This window comes from Mobula hypostoma, chromosome 30, assembly GCF_963921235.1.
Source record: "Mobula hypostoma chromosome 30, sMobHyp1.1, whole genome shotgun sequence".
NCBI classification, from domain to species: domain Eukaryota; kingdom Metazoa; phylum Chordata; class Chondrichthyes; order Myliobatiformes; family Myliobatidae; genus Mobula; species Mobula hypostoma.
The window spans coordinates 21,348,975-21,370,453 of record NC_086126.1 but is presented as its reverse complement, the minus strand read 5'-3'; the positions used below and the strand labels follow the sequence as shown (position 1 = coordinate 21,370,453).

The window sequence follows — 21,479 nt, the reverse complement described above, 5'->3', positions numbered from 1 at the left end:
GGATGCTCCTGGTTTCCTGGTGCTTGTGAAAGCCCAGCCACATCAAGGTTCAATGTATCGATGTTCGACTGCACACCACTGTTGTAACGTGTGGTTATTTGAGTTACTGTCAGCATGAACCAGTCTGACCATTCTCCTCTGACCTCTCTCATTAACAAGGCATTTCCACCCACAGAACTGCCGCTCACTGGATGTTGTTTTCTTTGTTCTCGTACCGTTCTCTGTAAATGCTAGGGACTGTTTTGTGGGAACACCCTTGCATTGTACGTGTGCACCAGGTGAACACACACTCAACGACTCAAACATTCCTTGTACTGTAGTTGTGCACGGGGCTAACAGCATGGCCTCTGTCACCCACACTGTTGTGACGTCTGAACAGAAAACCACTATGTTATAAACAAATGGCTTATCAGTTATCGCCATTCACAATAGTTAAAGTCAATCGAAACTTCAAGCAGACAGCCGATGATATTTTGAAGTTATCACGGTAGAGCCTTAGCTGTTGGAGATATTGTACATCCTTCCGTGATCCCTATCGCATCCGTCTCAGGAACCCGGTATTGTGTAAAAGGACTGTGTTTACGGAAAACCTTTATAGGAAAGTCTCACCACAGAGGCCTCCAGCACAACCCCTTGCTGATTTGATCCGATGCAAATGGCTGTTTGAAGTTTCGACTGATTTAACGGCTCTAGTGCACAAGTACAATGCAAGGGATGTTTGACTAATCTGGTGTGTGTGTTCACCTCCTGCTCACGTACAAAATAGGTGATGTTCAAGTCGTTCAGTGAGTGTGTTCACCTCATGCACAACTACAATACAAGGAATGTTTGAGTCATTGAGCGTGCGTTCACCCTGGTGCACAAGCACAATACAAGGGTGTTTGAGTCGTTGAGTGTGTGTTCACCTGGTGCACAAGTACAATACAAGGGATATTTGAGTCGTTGAGTGTGTGTTCACCTGGTGCACAAGTACAATACAAGGGATGTTTGAGTCGTTGAGTGTGTGTTCACCTCGTGCACAAGTACAATACAAGGGATGTTTGGTCGTTGAGTGTGTGTTCACCTGGTGCACAAGTACAATACAAGGGATGTTTGAGTCGTTGAGTGTGTGTTCACCTCGTGCACAAGTACAATACAAGGGATGTTTGAGTCGTTGAGTGTGTGTTCACCTCGTGCACAAGTACAATACAAGGGATATTTGAGTCGTTGAGTGTGTGTTCACCTCGTGCACAAGTACAGTACAAGGGATGTTTGGTCGTTGAGTGTGTTCACCTGGTGCACAAGTACAATACAAGGGATGTTTGAGTCGTTGAGTGTGTGTTCACCTCGTGCACAAGTACAATACAAGGGATGTTTGAGTCGTTGAGTGTGTGTTCACCTCGTGCACAAGTACAATACAAGGGATGTTTGGTCGTTGAGTGTGTGTTCACCTCGTGCACAAGTACAATACAAGGGATGTTTGAGTCGTTGAGTGTGTGTTCACCTGGTGCACAAGTACAATACAAGGGATGTTTGAGTCGTTGAGTGTGTGTTCACCTGGTGCACAAGTACAATACAAGGGATGTTTGGTCGTTGAGTGTGTGTTCACCTCGTGCACAAGTACAATACAAGGGATGTTTGGTCGTTGAGTGTGTTCACCTGGTGCACAAGTACAATACAAGGGATGTTTGAGTCGTTGAGTGTGTGTTCACCTCGTGCACAAGTACAATACAAGGGATGTTTGGTCGTTGAGTGTGTGTTCACCTCGTGCACAAGTACAATACAAGGGATGTTTGAGTCGTTGAGTGTGTGTTCACCTCGTGCACAAGTACAATACAAGGGATGTTTGAGTCGTTGAGTGTGTGTTCACCTCGTGCACAAGTACAATACAAGGGATGTTTGGTCGTTGAGTGTGTGTTCACCTCGTGCACAAGTACAATACAAGGGATGTTTGAGTCGTTGAGTGTGTGTTCACCTGGTGCACAAGTACAATACAAGGGATGTTTGAGTCGTTGAGTGTGTGTTCACCTGGTGCACAAGTACAATACAAGGGATGTTTGAGTCGTTGAGTGTGTGTTCACCTGGTGCACAAGTACAATACAAGGGATGTTTGGTCGTTGAGTGTGTGTTCACCTCGTGCACAAGTACAATACAAGGGATGTTTGGTCGTTGAGTGTGTTCACCTGGTGCACAAGTACAATACAAGGGATGTTTGAGTCGTTGAGTGTGTGTTCACCTCGTGCACAAGTACAATACAAGGGATGTTTGGTCGTTGAGTGTGTGTTCACCTGGTGCACAAGTACAATACAAGGGATGTTTGAGTCGTTGAGTGTGTGTTCACCTCGTGCACAAGTACAATACAAGGGATGTTTGGTCATCCAGCCCGTGAAACCACCTCACTATTTTCCCTTTTTTGAACTGCTCGTTGAATCTATATCTATATATACTTACTGTAATTGACAGTTTTCATTATTCTGTATTGCGAAGTCCTGCTGCCACATTCTGTAACATCAAATTTCACGACATATGCCGGCGATATGAATTGGGATTCTGATTCTGGACGGGGTTGAGAGGGGTGATGGAATGGCGGAGCAGACTCGAGGTGCTGAACAGCCCAGTCTGATGGTCGGTGCACTGGTTAAGGAGGCCAAGTCTTCCTCGCGTTCCTGCCATGTGCGCCGTGTCCTTGAGGAGTCCCCGTACGTGCATCAACGTCCTTCTTGTTTGTCAGTACCACCGCTCCCTCCCCTCTCCCTTCCCCTTTCCCAACCATGATTCCCCTCTCCCTGCCCCCTTCCCACTCTGAGTCCACAATAGAGACCCAGATCAGAATCACGTTTATCATCACTCACACGTCATGAAATTTGTTTTTTTTTGGGGGGCAGCAGTACAGTGCAATACATAAAATTACCCCAGTACTGGGCAAAAGTCTTAGGCTCCCTCTCCCTAGCTTTCTATTTGTGCCTGTGTAGGGGGGATCCGAGGAGGAATTCTTTCCCGCAGAGAGGCATTGGGATCGGGAAGACACCGCAGGTGGTGGTGGAGACTGGGACTCTGAGAGGCGACAAGAAGCAGACTCCAAATGATAGGAAATTTATTGGTTTATTTAGAGATGCAGAGCGGAACTTCCGAGCCGCGCTGCCCGCCAACCAACAATTGAAGCCTCTCCTAATCACAGGACAGTTTACAATGATCAAACTTGTTTGGAGTGTGGAGGGAACTGGAGCACCCAAAGGAAGAGCCCACGTGGGGGGACCTGCTGACTTCTCGCAGGTGAGGTCAGCATTGAACTCCGACGCCCCGAACTGGAATGGCGCTACTCGAACCGCCGCACCACCGTGACGGGATGGGTACTTGAGGGCCACACGGTCAGCTTCCGTGCGGTGGGCAGTGAGGGGCGAAGGCCAGCGGTGGGCAGGTACCCGGGGGCGGGGGTTGTCTGGGGACCGTGGGGTGAGGTGGTGGTTGCCCAGGCCGTTAGTCGGGCAGTGGGCCGTCGAGGGTGGAGGCCGCGCTATCCAGCGAGTGGATGAGGATAGTGATGTGTCTCCGGACCGCGTCCCAGGCGGATGGTTCTGCTGTTTGCAGGGCAAGTTGCACGGCGTCCGCCAGCCCCGGGAATGTCTGCACCGGAGAGCTCTGCGAGGCGTACAGGACGTGGCTGTGGACAACATCAGAGACACCGTCAGTGCGGGAGGGGAATCACTGAAACGCCCCGTTTGCAGAGAGAGACACCGTCAGTGCGGGAGGGGTCACTGAGATCCCCACTGACAGAGAGAGACACCGTCAGTGCGGGAGGGGTCACTGAGATCCCCACTGACAGAGAGAGACACCGTCAGTGCGGGGGGGGGGGTCCACTGAGATCCCCACTGACAGAGAGAGACACCGTCAGTGCGGGAGGGGTCACTGAGATCCCCACTGACAGAGAGAGACACCGTCAGTGCGGGAGGGGTCACTGAGATCCCCACTGACAGAGAGAGACACCGTCAGTGCGGGAGGGGGTCACTGAGATCCCCACTGACAGAGAGAGACACCGTCAGTGCGGGAGGGGGTCACTGAGATCCCCACTGACAGAGAGAGACACCGTCAGTGCGGGAGGGGTCACTGAGATCCCCACTGACAGAGAGAGACACCGTCAGTGCGGGAGGGGTCACTGAGATCCCCACTGACAGAGAGAGACACCGTCAGTGCGGGAGGGGTCACTGAGATCCCCACTGACAGAGAGAGACACCGTCAGTGCGGGGGGTGGGGGTCACTGAGATCCCCACTGACAGAGAGAGACACCGTCAGTGCGGGAGGAGGAAAGAGAGAGACTCCCATCAGCGGGGTATGGAATTGTGTGTGTGTGAGAGAGAGAGAGAGAGAGAGACCCAGAGACCCCCATTGGAGAGGTATGGTATTTAAAGAGAGGGGGAGAGACCCCCAACAGAGGGGTATGGAATTGTGTGTGTGTGTGTGTGTGTGTGTGAGAGAGAGAGAGAGAGAGACCCCCATTAGAGGGGTATGGGAATGCAAGAGAGAGAGAGGAGGGAGAGAGAGATCGGTGGGGGAAGGGAGAGAGGGACACACACATGTCGGTGGGAGGGAGAGAGTTCGCGATGGTGGGGGCGGCGGGGGGCCGGGGGACATTTGCGGTGAGAGGAGGGTTGAGGGTGGGGGTGGGTGGGCGATGGTGAGCAGACGTACCGGTAATAGAGCTGGTCTGGGAAGGCAAGCGGGTCGAGGAACGATCTCTCCAGGAGCATCAGCTGATCGTTCACCTTCCGGAGCTGCAGGGGTCTGAGACGGAGAGAGAGAGAGTGGTGGGACTGGTGGGTTAGACCGGGGGCTGGGGGATCAGTATGACCCAGTGAGCGTCCTTCACCCCTCCCGCTACCTCAACAAAGCCCCATCAAACACCCCACCCTGTCGCAATACATTCCCACCCAATACCCCTGACCCAACCCCAACACACCCCCACCCAACACCCCTCACCCTACCCCAACACACCCCACCTAACACCCCTCACCCCTCACCCTACCCCAAAACACCCCACCTAACACCCCTCACCCTACCCCAACACACCCCACCTAACACCCCTCACCCCTCACCCTACCCCAACACACCCCACCTAACACCCCTCACCCTACCACAACACCCTTCACCCTACACCCAACACCCCTCACCCTACCCCATCACACCCCCACCCAACACACCTCACCCAACCCCATCACCACTGACTGTACACCAACACAATCCCACCCAACACCCCTGACCCCACCCCATCACATCCCCACCCAACACCCCTCTCCTGCCCAATACACCCCCACCTAACAACCATTCCCCTACTCCAATACACCCCCTGCCCAAACCCCTCTCCTAGCCCAATACACCCCTCCACCTGTCACACCCTCCCTGTACCCTAGTACACCTCCAACCAACACCCCTTCCCCTACTCCAATCCATCCCCCACCCAACACCACTCCTATCCCATACACCCCCACCCAGCACCCCTCCTATCCCATACACCCCTCCCTTAGCCCAGTACACCCCTCCACCCAACACCCCTTCCCCTCCCCAATCCATCCCACACCCAACACCCCTCCTATCCCATACACCCCACCCAACACCCCTCCTATCCCATACACCCCTTCCCCTACCCCAATCCATCCCCCACCCAACACCCCCCCATCCCATACACCCCTCCCTATGCCCCAAATACACCCCCACCCAACACCCCTTCCCCTGTCCCATACACCCCTCTACCTGTCACAGTACACTCCCCAACCAACATGCCTCTCTTGCCCCAATACACCGCAACCCAACAACCCAACCCCTACACAACACCCCTCCCCCTGCCCCAATTCACCCCCTGTATACCCCTAACATACCAAACCCCACCCAGCCTGACACATTGTCCCAAAACCACATGTTGAGAAATTTATGCAACACACACAAAATTGCTGGTGAACGCAGCAGGCCAGGCAGCATCTCTAGGAAGAGGTACAGTCGACGTTTCAGGCCGAGACCCCTCGTCAGGACTAACTAAGAGATTTGAAAGTGGGAGGGGGAGGGGGAGATCCGAAATGATAGGAGAAGACAGGAGGGGGAGGGATGGAGCCAAGAGGTGGGAAGTTGATTGGCAAAAGGGATACAAGGCTGGAGAAGGGGGAGTATCATGGGACGGAAGGCCTAGGGAGAAAGAAAGGGGGAAGGGAGCACCAGAGGAAGATGGAGAACAGGCAAGAAGTTACTGTGATAGAGAAAGAGAGATAATAAATAAATAAATAATAAATTAGGGATGGGGTAAGAAGGGGAGGAGGGGCATTAACGGAAGTCGGAGAAATTCCCTCCTGTCTTCTCCTATCATTTCAGGTCTCCCCCTCCCCCTCCTACTTTCAAATCTCTTACTATCTCTTTTTTCCGTTAGTCCTGACGAAGGGTCTCGGCCCGAAACGTTGACTGTACCTCTTCCTAGAGATGCTGCCTGGCCTGCTGCGTTCACCAGCAACTTTGATGTGTGTTGCTTGAAATTCCAGCATCTGCAGATTTCCTCGTGTTGAGAAATTTGTTGTTTGGCGTACATAATGATAAAATTGTATTTACAGAAAGAAATGTGTGTCACTCTATATATCTATGTATGTATAAACATTTACATTAAATACGTAGTGTAAAAAGAGAAAAAGTGGTGAGGTGGTGTTCATGGGTTCAATGTCCATTCAGGAATTGGATGTCAGAGGGGAAGAAGCTGTTCCTGAATCGTTGAGTGTGCGTCTTCAGGCTCCTGTACCTCCTCCCTGATGGTAACAGTGAGGGCATGTCCTGGGTGCTGGAGGTCCTTACTGAGGGACGCTGCCTTTTGGAGGCACCTTTCAGTGGTCAGGCCTGATGAGCTGCCCTGACCGAGGTCGGGGGACTGGGGTAACTAACCTCTCCCGCAGGTTCTCCAGTTGGGCGAGACGCTCGCTGAACGATTGATACTGGCGGTCCAGTCGCTCGACAGCGCTCCGCAGGGGGACTGTAACACAACAGTTCGAAAGTTGGCCAAAAGTAACGAAGACATTCCGAACAGCAACCCAGCACGAAGGTGGCCGCACCACAGTAACCCTGCAGGTGAGACGTGGGACGCCCCAAGGCTGGCAAATCGTTCCCAGTGCGCTCGACCCAGCACAGGTCCTGAGAACATCCGCACACACACTCACTTGAGTGTATACCTACCGTTGATTTACAGGCTGGGATCTAATCTGGAGATTCAGAGGGTTTATTTATAGAATAACTGAGTCATGGCTGAAAGAAGGCCATAGTTGGGAGCTTAACTTCAAAGGAAATACCTTGTATCGGAAGAACAGGGAAGAAGGCATAGGCGGTGGTGAGGCTCTATTGGTAAGAGATGGAATTACATCTTTAGAAAGAGGTGACATAGGTCAGAGAATGTTGAATCTTTGTGGGTGGAGTTAAGAAATGGCAAGGGTTTAAAAAAAAATTATGGGAATCATATATAGGCCTCCAAATAGTAGCCAAGACATGGGGTTGAGATTGTAAAGGGAGCTGGAAAATGCATGTAATGACACAATTGGGGACTTCAATATTCAAGGGGATTGGGAACATCAGGCTGGTGTCGGATCGTAAGAGAGGGGATTTGTTGAATTCCCTCAAGCTGGCTCTTTAGAACAGCTTGTGCTTGAGCCTACTCGGGGAAAGGTGTTCTGTAATAACCCAGATGTTATTAGGGGGCTGAATGTAAAGGAACCCTTAGGAGTCAGTGATCATTATTTGATAGAATTCATACTGTATTTTATGACAGAGAAGCATATGTCACATATGGAATGGAATAAAGGGAATTACAGAGGCGTGAGAAAGGAGCTTGCCCAGGTGGTTGGAGAAGGATACTGGTGGGGGTGATGGCAGAGCAGAGATGGCTGAAGTTTCTGGGAATAGTTCACAAGGCCTCCAAGAGGAGAGGCTGTACTTGATCTGGTATTGGGAAATGAACGTGGTCAGGTGTCAGGTCTCTCAGTGGGAGAGCATTTTGGAGATAGTGATCACAATTCTATCTCCTTTACCATAGCATTGGAGCAGACAAGTTAGGTAAATGTAAGGGGAAATATGAAGCTATCAGGCAGGAAGCAAAGATTGGAAACACGTGGCAGAAATGGCAGAAATGTGGCAAATGTTCAGGGGATATTTGTGTGGCATTCTGCATAAGTATGGTCCAATGAGACAGGGAAAGGATGGTAGGGTACAGGAACCGTGGTGTACAAAGGCTGTAGAAAATCTAGTTAAAAAGAAAAGAAAAGCTTACAAAAGATTCAAAAAACGAGACAATGATAGAAAATTATAAGATTAGCAGGAAGGAGTTTAAGAATGAAATCAGGAGAGCCAGAAGGGGCCATGAGAAGGCCTTGGCGGGCAGGATTAAGGAAAACTCCAAGGCATTCTACAAGTATGTGAAGAGCAAGAGGATAAGACGTGAGAGAATAGGACCTATCAAGTGTGACAGTGGAAAAGTGTGTATGGAACCAGAGGAGAAAGCAGAGGTACTTAATGAATACTTTGCTTCAGTATTCACTATGGAAAAGGATCTTGGTGACTGTAGGGATGACTTGAAGTGGACTGAAAAGCTTGAGCTTATAGACATTAAGAAAGAGGATATGATGGAGCTTTTGGAAAGCATCAAGTTGGATAAGTCACCGGGACCGGACAGGATATACCCCAGGCTACTGTGGGAAGCGAGGGAGGAGATTGCTGAGCCTTTGGCAATGATCCTCACATCATCAATGGGGACAGGAAACGTTCCAGAGGATTGGAGGATTGCAAATGTTGTTCCCTTATTCAAAAAATGGGGTAGAGATAGCCCAGGAAATTATAGGCCAGGAAATGATAGACCAGTGGGTCTTACTTCAGAGGTTGGTAACTTGATGGAGAAGATCCTGACAGGCAGGATTTATGAACATTTGGAGAGGCATAGTATGATTAGGAATAGTCAGCATGGCTTTGTCAAGGGCAGGTTGTGCCTTACAAGCCTGATTGAATTTTTTGAAGATGTGACTAAACACATTGATGAAGGAAGAGCAGTAGATGTAGTGTATATGGATTTCTGCAAGGCATTTGATAAGGTACCCCATGCAAGGCTTATTGAGAAAGTAAGGAGGCATGGGACCCAAGCGGATGTTGCTTTGTGGATCCGGAACTGGCTTGCCCACAGAAGGCAAAGAGTGGTTGTAGAAAGGTCATATTCTGCATGGAGGTCGGTGACCAGTGGTGTGCCTCAGGGATCTGTTCTGGGACCCCTATTCTTCGTGATTTTTATACATGACCTGGATGAGGAAGTGGAGGGATGGGTTAGTAAATTTGCTGATGACACAAAGGTTGGAGGTGTTGTGGATAGTGTGGAGGGCTGTCAGAGGTTACAGCGGGACATTGATAGGATGCAAAACTGGGCTGAGAAGTGGCAGATGGAGCTCAACCTAGATAAGAGTGAGGTGGTTCATTTTGGTAGGTCAAATATGAAAACAGAATATAGTATTAATGGTAAGACTCTTGGCAGTGTGGAGGATCAGAGAGATCTTGGGGTCCGAGTCCATAGGACACACAAAGCTGACTGTGTGGTTATGAAGGCATATAGTGTATTGGCCTTCATCAACTGTAGAATTGAGTTCAAGAACCGAGAGGTAATGTTGCAGCTATATAGGACCCTGGTCAGACCCTTTTTGGAGTACTGTGCTCAGTTCTGCTCACCTCACTACAGGAAGGTTGTGGAAACTATAGAAAGGGTGCAGAGGAGATTTGCAGTACAAGGATGTTGCCTGGATTGGGGAGCATGCCTTATGAGAATAGGTTGAGTGAACTTGGCCTTTTCTCCTTGGAGTGACAGACGATGAGAGGTGACCTGATATAAGATGATGAGAGACATTGATCATGTGGATAGTCAGAGGCTTTTTCCCGGGGCTAAAATGGCAAACACAAGAGGGTACAGTTTTAAGGTGCTTGAAAATGAGGAGATGTCAGGGAACACACATCAAAGTTGCTGGTGAACGCAGCAGGCCAGGCAGCATCTCTAGGAAGAGATTTCGGGCTGAGACCCTTCGTCAGGATGTCAGGGGTAAGTTTTTTGCGCAGAGAGTGGTGAGTGCGTGGAATGGGCTGCCGGCGGCGGTGGTGGAGGCGGAAACGATAGGGTCTTTTCAGAGACCCCTGGATGGAGATATGGAGCTTAGAAAAATAGAGGGCTGTGGGCAAGCCGAGGTAGTTCTAAGGTAAGGACATGTTCGACACAGCTTTGTGGGCTGAAGGGCCTGTATTGTGCTGTAGACTTTTTATGTTTCTAGGAAGTTGTTCTCAAAAGGCTGGAGTAGGCAACCATGGCTGACAAGGGAAGTTAAGGACTGCATAAAAGCCAAGGAAAGGACATATAAGGTAGCAAAAGTGAGTGGGAAGCTGGATGATTGTGAAGCTTTTAAAATCCAACAAAAGACAGCTAAAAAGCTATAAGAAGGGAAAAGATGAAATATGAGGGCAAACTAGCTAATAATATAAAGCAGGATACTAAAAGTTTTTTTCAGTTATATAAAGAGTAAAAGGGAGGTGAGAGTTGATATTGGGCCACTGGAAAATGATGCTGGTGAGGTAGTAATTGGGGCAAAGAAATGGCAGATGAACTTAATGAGTACTTTACATCAGTCCACTGTGGAAAACACTAACAGTGTGCCAGAGGTCTATGAGTGTCAGGGAGCAGGAGTGAGTTCCATTGCTATTACAAATATGCTAGGCAAACTCAAAGGTCTTAAGGTGGATAAGTCACTTGGACCAGATGGACTACATCCCAGAGTCCTGAGAGAGGTTTCTGAAGAGAAAATGGATGCAGTGGACATGACCTTTCAAGAATCACTTGGTTCTGGCATGGTCCCGCAGGACTGGAAGATTGCAAATGACACCCCACTCTTTAAGAAGGGAGGAAGGCACTACCTTACTTTCCCTTTTCTATTTTCTATTTATGATTTATAATTTAAATTTTTACTATTTACTATCAATTTGTACTCCAGGGAGCGTGAAGCGCAGAATCAAATATCGTTGTGATGTTTGTACGCTCTAATATCAATTGTTTGGCAACAATAAAGTAAAGTAAAGTAAAAGAAAGGAAATTATAGTCTAGTTAACCTAACCTCAGTGGTTGGGAAACTGTTGGAGTCTATTATTAAGGATGGAGTTTCGAGATACTTGTAAAGGGATATCTTTCCTGACAAATCTGTTAGGACGAAGGAGAGGCAGTGGATGTCATCTACTTGGATTTTCAGAAGGCATTTGATAAGGTGCCACACACGAGGCTGCTTAACAAGATAAAATCCTGTGGTGTTACAGGAAATATTCTGGCATGGATAGTGGAATGGCTGACAGGCAGGAGGCAGTGAGTGGGAATGAAGGGGGCCTTTTCTGGTTGGCTGCGGTGACTAGTGGTCAGTATTGGGACCGCTACTTTTCACGTTGTTTGTCATTGATTTGGACAATGGAATTGATGGCTTTGTGGCAAAGTTTGTGGATGATATGAAGATAGGTGGAGGGGTAGGTACTGCTGGGGAAGCAATGCGATTGCAGCAGGACTTAGACAAATTGGAAGAATGGGCAAAAATGTGGCAGATGGAATACAGTGTTGGGGAATGTATAATAATGCATTTTGGTAAAAGGAACAATAGTGTGGACTATTATCTAAATGGGGAGAAGGTTCAAACATCAGAGGTGCAAAGGGACTTGGGTGTCCTCGTGTAAGACTCCCAGAAGGTTAATTTACAGGTTGAGTCTATGGTAAAGAAGGCAAATGCAATGTTGGCATTTATTTCAAGGGGACTGGAATATAAAAGCAAGGAGATAATGCTGATGTTTTATAACAGCGGTGCTCTGGCAGGATAGATTAGTGGACTCGTCCAGGGAGGCTACTTGGGTGGAATTGAGGAATGGGAAAGGTGTAGTGATGCTCATAGGGATGTATTATAGACCACCTAACGGGGAGCGAGAATTGGAGGAGCAAAATTGTAAGGAGATAGCAGATATTTGTAGTAAGCACAAGGTTGTGATTGTGGGAGATTTTAATTTTCCACACATTGACTGGGAAGCCCATACTATAAAAGGGCTGGATGGTTTGGAGTTTGTAAAATGTGTGCAAGATAGTTTTTTTGGAGCAATACATAGAGGTACCAACTAGAGAAGGGGCAGCGTTAGATCTCCTGTTAGGGAATGAGAAAGGGCAGGTGATGGAGGTTTGTGTTGGGGAGCACTTCGGGTCCAGTGATCACAATACCATTAGTTTCAATATAATTATGGAGAAGGATAGGACTGGACCCAGGGTTGAGACTTTTGATTGGAGAAAGGCTAACTTTGAGGAGATGTGAAAGGATTTAGAAGGAGTGGATTGGGACAATTTGTTTTATGGGAAGGATGTAATAGAGAAATGGAGGTCATTTAAAGGTGAAATTTTGAGGGTACAGGATCTTTATGTTCCTGTTAGGTTGAAAGGAAGGTTAAAAGTTTGAGAGAGCCATGGTTTTCAAGGGATATAGGAAACTTGGTTTGGAAAAAGAGAGGGATCTACAATAAATATAGGCAGCTTGGAGTAAATGAGGTGCTCGAGGAATCTTAAGAAAGAAATTAGAAACGCTAAAACAAGATACGAGGCTGCTTTAGCAAGTAAGGTGAAAATAAATCCAAAGGGTTTCTACAGTTATATTAATAGCAAAAGGATAGGGATAAAATTGGTCCCTTAGAGAATCAGAGTGGACAGCTATGTGCGGAGCCAAAAGAGATGGGGGAGATTTTGAACAATTTCTTTTCTTCGATATTCACTAAGGAGAAGGATATTGAATTGTGTAAGGTAAAGGAAACAAGAAGGGTAGTTATGGAAAGTATGACGATTAAAGAAGAGGAAGTACTGGTGCTTTTAAAGAATATAAAAGTGGATAAGTCTCCGGGTCCGGACAAGATATTCTCTAGGACCTTGAGGGAAGTTAGTGTGGAAATAGCAGGGGCTCAGACAGAAATATTTCAAATGTCATTAGAAACGGGGATGGTGCCAGAGGATTGACGTATTGCTCATGTTGTTCCGTTGTTTAGAAAGGGTTCTAAGAGTAAACCTAGCAATTATCGGCCTGTGAGTTTGACGTCAGTGGTGGGTAAATTGATGGAAAGTATTCTTAGAGATGGTATATATAATTATCTGGATAGACAGGGTCTCATTAGGAACCGTCAACATGGACTTGTGCGAGGAAGGTCATGTTTGACAAATCTTATTGTATTTTTTGATGAGGTTACTAGGAAAGTTGACGAGGGTAAAGCGGTGGATGTTGTCTATATGGACTTCAGTACGGCCTTTGACAAGGTTCCACACGGAAGGTTAGTTAGGAAGGTTCAATCGTTAGGCATTAATATCCATATATAATCACATAACAATTACAGTACGGAAGCAGGCCATCTCGGCCCTTCTTGTCCGTGCCAAACTCTTACTCTCACCTAGTCCCACCGACCTGCACTCAGCCCATAACCCTCCATTCCTTTCCTGTCCATATATCTGTCCAATTTAACTTTAAACGACAACATAGAACCTGCCTCAGCCACTTCTGCTGGAAGCTCGTTCCACACAGCTACCACTCTCTGAGTAAAGAAGTTCCCCCTCATGTTACCCCTAAACTTTTGCCCTTTAACTCTCAACGGGGCAGGACTGCGCAAGCACGTGTAAGTCAGCCCGTGAGGCAGCGGGAGTATTTAAAAGAGAGCAGAGTAACGGAGCAGGCGATGTTGTAGCGGGCGACGTATTAGAGGTAGACAGAGTAGGAAAGCTTTGGCTCCTGAGGCTTCGGCGAGCTGAGGCTGAGGAAGAGCTTCACTCCAAGTGAGGTAAGGTTGGGTAAGTTCCTTTAAGAAATCTAATTACCTTAAGAGTAGGTAATGGAGGCAGCAGTTAGGGCAGTCGAGTGCTCCGTTTGCAGTATGTGGGAAGTCAGGGCGAGCACAATCGTCCCTGATGACTACACCTGTAAAAGGTGCATCCAGCTGCAGCTCCTGACTAACCGAGTTAGGGAACTAGAGCTGGAGCTGGATGAACTTCGGATCATTCGGAAGGCAGAGGCAGAAATAGACTGGAGTTACAGGGAATTAGTCACCCCTAAAAGTCAGGAGACAGGTAGCTGGGTGACTGTCAGGCGAGGGAAGGGGAATAGACAGAATGAGCAGAGCACCCCTGTGGCCGTTCCCACCAATAATAAGTACATCGTTTTGGATACTGTTGATGTGGACGACCTACCAGGGACAAGTTGCAGTGGCTGCGTCTCTGGCACTGAGGTGGGACCCTCAACTCAGAAGGGAAGGAGGGAAAAGAGGAGGCAAGTAGTGATAGGGGATTTGATAGTTAGAGGGATGGATACAAGGTTCTGTGGAAGAGGTCGAAAATCCTGGATAGTCTGTTGCCTCCCTGGTTCCAAGGTCCGCGATATCTCGGTTCGAGTTCTTGGTATTCTCAAGAGGGAGGGTGAGCAGCCGGATGTCGTGGTCCATGTAGGGACCAATGACGTGGGTAGGAAGAGTGAGGAGGTCTTGAAAGGTGAGATTAGGGAGTTAGGCACCAAGTTAAAGGACAGGACCTCCATGATAGCAATCTCAGGATTGCTACCAGTGCCATGTGCAGGCGGGTTTAGAAATAGTAAGGAAGCACAGATCAACACGTGGCTGAAGACATGGTGCAGGAGGGAGGGCTTCAGATTTATAGATAATTGGGCAGTTTTCCAGGGAAGGTGGGACCTGTTCCGGCGGGACGGTTAACATCTGAACTGGAGGGAGACAAATATTCTTGCAGGTAGGTTTGCTAGAGAGGCTCTGGTGGATTTAAACTAGATATGAGGGGGGAGGGGAACCAGAGTGTAGGAACAGATGTAGGGAAGAAGGAAGAAAAAGAAAATAGTAAAGTTGTTTGCACCGTTAGTGATAATCAGAGAGTAAGAGGTGGGAAATTTCTTAAATGCATTTATTTTAATGCTAGGAGCATTATAAGAAAGGTGGATAAGCTTAAAGCATGGATTGATACCTGGAAGTATGATGTGGTAGCTATTAGTGAAACATGGTTACAGGAGGGGTGTGATTGGCAACTAAATAATCCTGGATTTAATTGCTTCAGGTGTGATAGAATTGGAGGGACAAGAGGTGGAGGTATTGCATTGCTTGTCAGAGAAAATTTACAGCAGTGCTTTGGCAGGATAGATTAGAGGGCTCATTTAGGGAGGCTATTTGGGTGGAGTTGAGGAATGGGAAAGGTGTAGTAACACTTATGGGGGTGTATTATACACCACCAAATGGGGAGCGAGAATTGGAGGAGCAAATTTGTAAGGAGATAGCAGATATTTGTAGTAAGCACAAGGCTGTGTAATGTGGGAGATTTTAATTTTCCACACATAGACTGGGAGGCCCATACTGTAAAAGGGCTGGATGGTTTGGAGTTTGTAAAATGTGTGCAGGATGGTTTTTTGCAGCAATACATAGAGGTACCAACTGGAGAAGGGGCAGTGTTGGATCTCCTGTTAGGGAATGAGATAGGTCAGGTGACGGAGGTTTGTGTTGGGGAGCACTTCGGGTCCAGTGATCACAATGCTTTAGTTTCAATATAATTATAGAGAAGGATAGGGCTGGACCCAGGGTTGAGATTTTTGATTGGAGAAAGGCTAACTTTGAGGAGATGCGAAAGGATTTAAATGGAATGGATTGGGACAATTAGTTTTATTGGAAGAATGTAATAGAGAAATGAAGGTCATTTAAAGGTGAAATTTTGAGGGTACAGGATCTTTATGTTCCTGTTAGGTTGGAAGGAAAGGTTAAAAGTTTGAGAGAGCCATGGTTTTCAAGGGATATTGGAAACTTGGTTCGGAAAAAGATACCTACAAAAAATATAGGCAGCTTGGAGTAAATGAGGAGCTTGAGGTATAGAAAGAATGTAAAAAGAATCTTAAGAAAGAAATTAGAAAAGCTAAAAGAAGATATGAGGTTGCTTTGACAAGTAAGGTGAAAATAAATCCCAAGGGTTTCTACCGTTATATTAATAGCAAAAGGATAGTGAGGAATAAAATTGGTCCCTTAGAGAATCAGAGTGGACAGCTATGTGTGGAGCCAAAAGAGATGGGGAAGATTCTAAACAATTTCTTTTCTTTGGTGTTCACTAAGGAGAAGGATATTGAATTGTGTAAGACAAGGGAAACAGGTAGGGAAGTTATGGAAACAACGATGATTAAAGAAGAGGAAGTAATGGAGCTTTTAAGAAATATAAAAGTGGATAAGTCTCCGGGTCCGGACAAGATATTCTCTAGGACCTTGAGGGAAGTTAGTGTGGAAATAGCAGGGGCTCAGACAGAAATATTTCAAATGTCATTAGAAACGGGGATGGTGCCAGAGGATTGACGTATTGCTCATGTTGTTCCGTTGTTTAGAAAGGGTTCTAAGAGTAAACCTAGCAATTATCGGCCTGTGAGTTTGACGTCAGTGGTGGGTAAATTGATGGAAAGTATTCTTAGAGATGGTATATATAATTATCTGGATAGACAGGGTCTCATTAGGAACCGTCAACATGGACTTGTGCGAGGAAGGTCATGTTTGACAAATCTTATTGTATTTTTTGATGAGGTTACTAGGAAAGTTGACGAGGGTAAAGCGGTGGATGTTGTCTATATGGACTTCAGTACGGCCTTTGACAAGGTTCCACACGGAAGGTTAGTTAGGAAGGTTCAATCGTTAGGCATTAATATCCATATATAATCACATAACAATTACAGTACGGAAGCAGGCCATCTCGGCCCTTCTTGTCCGTGCCAAACTCTTACTCTCACCTAGTCCCACCGACCTGCACTCAGCCCATAACCCTCCATTCCTTTCCTGTCCATATATCTGTCCAATTTAACTTTAAACGACAACATAGAACCTGCCTCAGCCACTTCTGCTGGAAGCTCGTTCCACACAGCTACCACTCTCTGAGTAAAGAAGTTCCCCCTCATGTTACCCCTAAACTTTTGCCCTTTAACTCTCAACGGGGCAGGACTGCGCAAGCACGTGTAAGTCAGCCCGTGAGGCAGCGGGAGTATTTAAAAGAGAGCAGAGTAACGGAGCAGGCGATGTTGTAGCGGGCGACGTATTAGAGGTAGACAGAGTAGGAAAGCTTTGGCTCCTGAGGCTTCGGCGAGCTGAGGCTGAGGAAGAGCTTCACTCCAAGTGAGGTAAGGTTGGGTAAGTTCCTTTAAGAAATCTAATTACCTTAAGAGTAGGTAATGGAGGCAGCAGTTAGGGCAGTCGAGTGCTCCGTTTGCAGTATGTGGGAAGTCAGGGCGAGCACAATCGTCCCTGATGACTACACCTGTAAAAGGTGCATCCAGCTGCAGCTCCTGACTAACCGAGTTAGGGAACTGGAGCTGGAGCTGGATGAACTTCGGATCATTCGGAAGGCAGAGGCAGAAATAGACTGGAGTTACAGGGAATTAGTCACCCCTAAAAGTCAGGAGACAGGTAGCTGGGTGACTGTCAGGCGAGGGAAGGGGAATAGACAGAATGAGCAGAGCACCCCTGTGGCCGTTCCCACCAATAATAAGTACATCGTTTTGGATACTGTTGATGTGGACGACCTACCAGGGACAAGTTGCAGTGGCTGCGTCTCTGGCACTGAGGTGGGACCCTCAACTCAGAAGGGAAGGAGGGAAAAGAGGAGGCAAGTAGTGATAGGGGATTTGATAGTTAGAGGGATGGATACAAGGTTCTGTGGAAGAGGTCGAAAATCCTGGATAGTCTGTTGCCTCCCTGGTTCCAAGGTCCGCGATATCTCGGTTCGAGTTCTTGGTATTCTCAAGAGGGAGGGTGAGCAGCCGGATGTCGTGGTCCATGTAGGGACCAATGACGTGGGTAGGAAGAGTGAGGAGGTCTTGAAAGGTGAGATTAGGGAGTTAGGCACCAAGTTAAAGGACAGGACCTCCATGATAGCAATCTCAGGATTGCTACCAGTGCCATATGCAGGCGGGTTTAGAAATAGTAAGGAAGCACAGATCAACACGTGGCTGAAGACATGGTGCAGGAGGGAGGGCTTCAGATTTATAGATAATTGGGCAGTTTTCCAGGGAAGGTGGGACCTGTTCCGGCGGGACGGTTAACATCTGAACTGGAGGGAGACAAATATTCTTGCAGGTAGGTTTGCTAGAGAGGCTCTGGTGGATTTAAACTAGATATGAGGGGGGAGGGGAACCAGAGTGTAGGAACAGATGTAGGGAAGAAGGAAGAAAAAGAAAATAGTAAAGTTGTTTGCACCGTTAGTGATAATCAGAGAGTAAGAGGTGGGAAATTTCTTAAATGCATTTATTTTAATGCTAGGAGCATTATAAGAAAGGTGGATAAGCTTAAAGCATGGATTGATACCTGGAAGTATGATGTGGTAGCTATTAGTGAAACATGGTTACAGGAGGGGTGTGATTGGCAACTAAATAATCCTGGATTTAATTGCTTCAGGTGTGATAGAATTGGAGGGACAAGAGGTGGAGGTATTGCATTGCTTGTCAGAGAAAATTTACAGCAGTGCTTTGGCAGGATAGATTAGAGGGCTCATTTAGGGAGGCTATTTGGGTGGAGTTGAGGAATGGGAAAGGTGTAGTAACACTTATGGGGGTGTATTATACACCACCAAATGGGGAGCGAGAATTGGAGGAGCAAATTTGTAAGGAGATAGCAGATATTTGTAGTAAGCACAAGGCTGTGTAATGTGGGAGATTTTAATTTTCCACACATAGACTGGGAGGCCCATACTGTAAAAGGGCTGGATGGTTTGGAGTTTGTAAAATGTGTGCAGGATGGTTTTTTGCAGCAATACATAGAGGTACCAACTGGAGAAGGGGCAGTGTTGGATCTCCTGTTAGGGAATGAGATAGGTCAGGTGACGGAGGTTTGTGTTGGGGAGCACTTCGGGTCCAGTGATCACAATGCTTTAGTTTCAATATAATTATAGAGAAGGATAGGGCTGGACCCAGGGTTGAGATTTTTGATTGGAGAAAGGCTAACTTTGAGGAGATGCGAAAGGATTTAAATGGAATGGATTGGGACAATTAGTTTTATTGGAAGAATGTAATAGAGAAATGAAGGTCATTTAAAGGTGAAATTTTGAGGGTACAGGATCTTTATGTTCCTGTTAGGTTGGAAGGAAAGGTTAAAAGTTTGAGAGAGCCATGGTTTTCAAGGGATATTGGAAACTTGGTTCGGAAAAAGATACCTACAAAAAATATAGGCAGCTTGGAGTAAATGAGGAGCTTGAGGTATAGAAAGAATGTAAAAAGAATCTTAAGAAAGAAATTAGAAAAGCTAAAAGAAGATATGAGGTTGCTTTGACAAGTAAGGTGAAAATAAATCCCAAGGGTTTCTACCGTTATATTAATAGCAAAAGGATAGTGAGGAATAAAATTGGTCCCTTAGAGAATCAGAGTGGACAGCTATGTGTGGAGCCAAAAGAGATGGGGAAGATTCTAAACAATTTCTTTTCTTTGGTGTTCACTAAGGAGAAGGATATTGAATTGTGTAAGACAAGGGAAACAGGTAGGGAAGTTATGGAAATAACGATGATTAAAGAAGAGGAAGTAATGGAGCTTTTAAGAAATATAAAAGTGGATAAGTCTCCGGGTCCTGACAGGATATTCCCTAGGACTTTGAGGGAAGTTAGTGTGGAAATAGCAGGGGCTCAGACAGAAATATTTCAAATGTCATTAGAAACGGGGATGGTGCCAGAGGATTGACGTATTGCTCATGTTGTTCCGTTGTTTAGAAAGGGTTCTAAGAGTAAACCTAGCAATTATCGGCCTGTGAGTTTGACGTCAGTGGTGGGTAAATTGATGGAAAGTATTCTTAGAGATGGTATATATAATTATCTGGATAGACAGGGTCTCATTAGGAACCGTCAACATGGACTTGTGCGAGGAAGGTCATGTTTGACAAATCTTATTGTATTTTTTGATGAGGTTACTAGGAAAGTTGACGAGGGTAAAGTGTTGGATGTTGTCTATATGGACTTCAGTAAGGCCTTTGACAAGGTTCCACATGGAAGGTTGGTTAGGAAGGTTCAATCGTTAGGTATTGATATAAAAGTAGTAAAATGGATTCAGCAGTGGCTGGATGGGAGACACCAGAGAGTAGTGGTGGATAACTGTGTGTCAGATTGGAGGATGGTGTGTAGTGGTGTGCCTCAGGGATCTGTACTGGGTCCAATGTTGTTTGTCATATACATTAATGATCTGGATGATGGGGTTGTAAATTGGATTAGTAAGTATGCAGATGATACTAAGATAGATGGAGTTGTGGATAATGAAGTAGGTTTTCAAAGCTTGCAGAGAGATTTAGACCAGTTAGAAGAGAGGACTGAAAGATGGCAGATGGAGTTTAATGCTGAAAAATGTGAGGTGCTACATTTTGGTAGGACTAATCAAAATAGGACATACATGGTAAATGGTAGGGCATTGAAGAATGCTTCAGAACAGAGGGATCTAGGAATAATGGTGCATAGTTCCCTGAAGGTGGAATCTCATGTGGATAGGGTGGTGAAGAAAGCTTTTGATGTGTTGGCCTTTATAAATCAGAGCATTGAGTATAGGAGTTGGGATGTAATGTTGAAATTGTACAAGGCATTGGTGAGGCCAAATTTGGCGTATTGTGTACAGTTCTGGTCACCAAATTATAGGAAAAATGTCAATAAAATTGAGAGAGTACAGAGAAGATTTACTAGAATGTTACCTGGGTTTCATCTCCTAAGTTACAGAGAAAGGTTGAACAAGTTAGTTCTTTATTCTTTGGAGTGTAGAAGTTTGAGGGGGGACTTGATAGAGGTATTTAAAATTATGAAGGGAATAGATAGAGTGATGTGGATAGGCTTTTTCCATTGAGAGTGGGGGAGATTCAAACAAGAGGACATGGGTTGAGAGTTAAAGGGCAAAAGTTTAGGGGTAACATGAGGGGGAACTTCTTTACTCAGAGAGTGGTAGCTGTGTGGAACGAGCTTCCAGCAGAAGTGGTTGAGGCAGGTTCGATGTTGTCATTTAAAGTTAAATTGGACAGATACATGGACAGGAAGGGAATGGAGGGTTATGGGCTGAGTGCAGGTCAGTGGGACTAGGTGAGAGTAAGAGTTCGGCACGGACTGCAAGGGCCGAGATGGCCTGTTTCCGTGCTGTAATTGTTATATGGTTATCAGACACTAGTCAGGCTGCATTAGGAGTATGTCAGCAGTTTTGGGCCCCATATCTCAGAAAGAATGTGTTGTCACTGGAGAGTCCAGAGGAGGTTCATGAGGATGATTCCGGGAATGAAGGTGTTAACAAATGTGGAGCATTTGGCAGCTTTGGGCCTGTACTCACTGGAATTTAGGAGAATGCGTGAGGGATCTCATTGCAACCTACCGAATGTCGAAAGGGCTAGTTAAGGTGGATGTGGAGAGGATGTTTCCTATGGTGGGGGTATCCAGAACTAGAGGGCACAGTCTCAAAACT

General features: G+C 46.6%; 1 protein-coding gene across 1 annotated transcript in view; it reads right to left on the bottom strand.

Annotated features, from left to right (window-relative positions):
- Positions 1–2,914: 2,914 nt before the first annotated feature.
- Positions 2,915–21,479, bottom strand: part of naaladl1 (N-acetylated alpha-linked acidic dipeptidase like 1) — a 130,120-nt gene continuing 111,555 nt past the window's right edge. The window contains exons 18-20 of the mRNA XM_063036561.1: positions 6,889–6,976; positions 4,666–4,758; positions 2,915–3,640 (exon numbers count right to left, since the gene is read on the bottom strand). Coding sequence (XP_062892631.1) covers positions 3,457–3,640; positions 4,666–4,758; positions 6,889–6,976 — 365 coding nt within the window. The 3' untranslated portion in view covers positions 2,915–3,456. The remainder of the gene's footprint in view (positions 3,641–4,665; positions 4,759–6,888; positions 6,977–21,479) is intronic.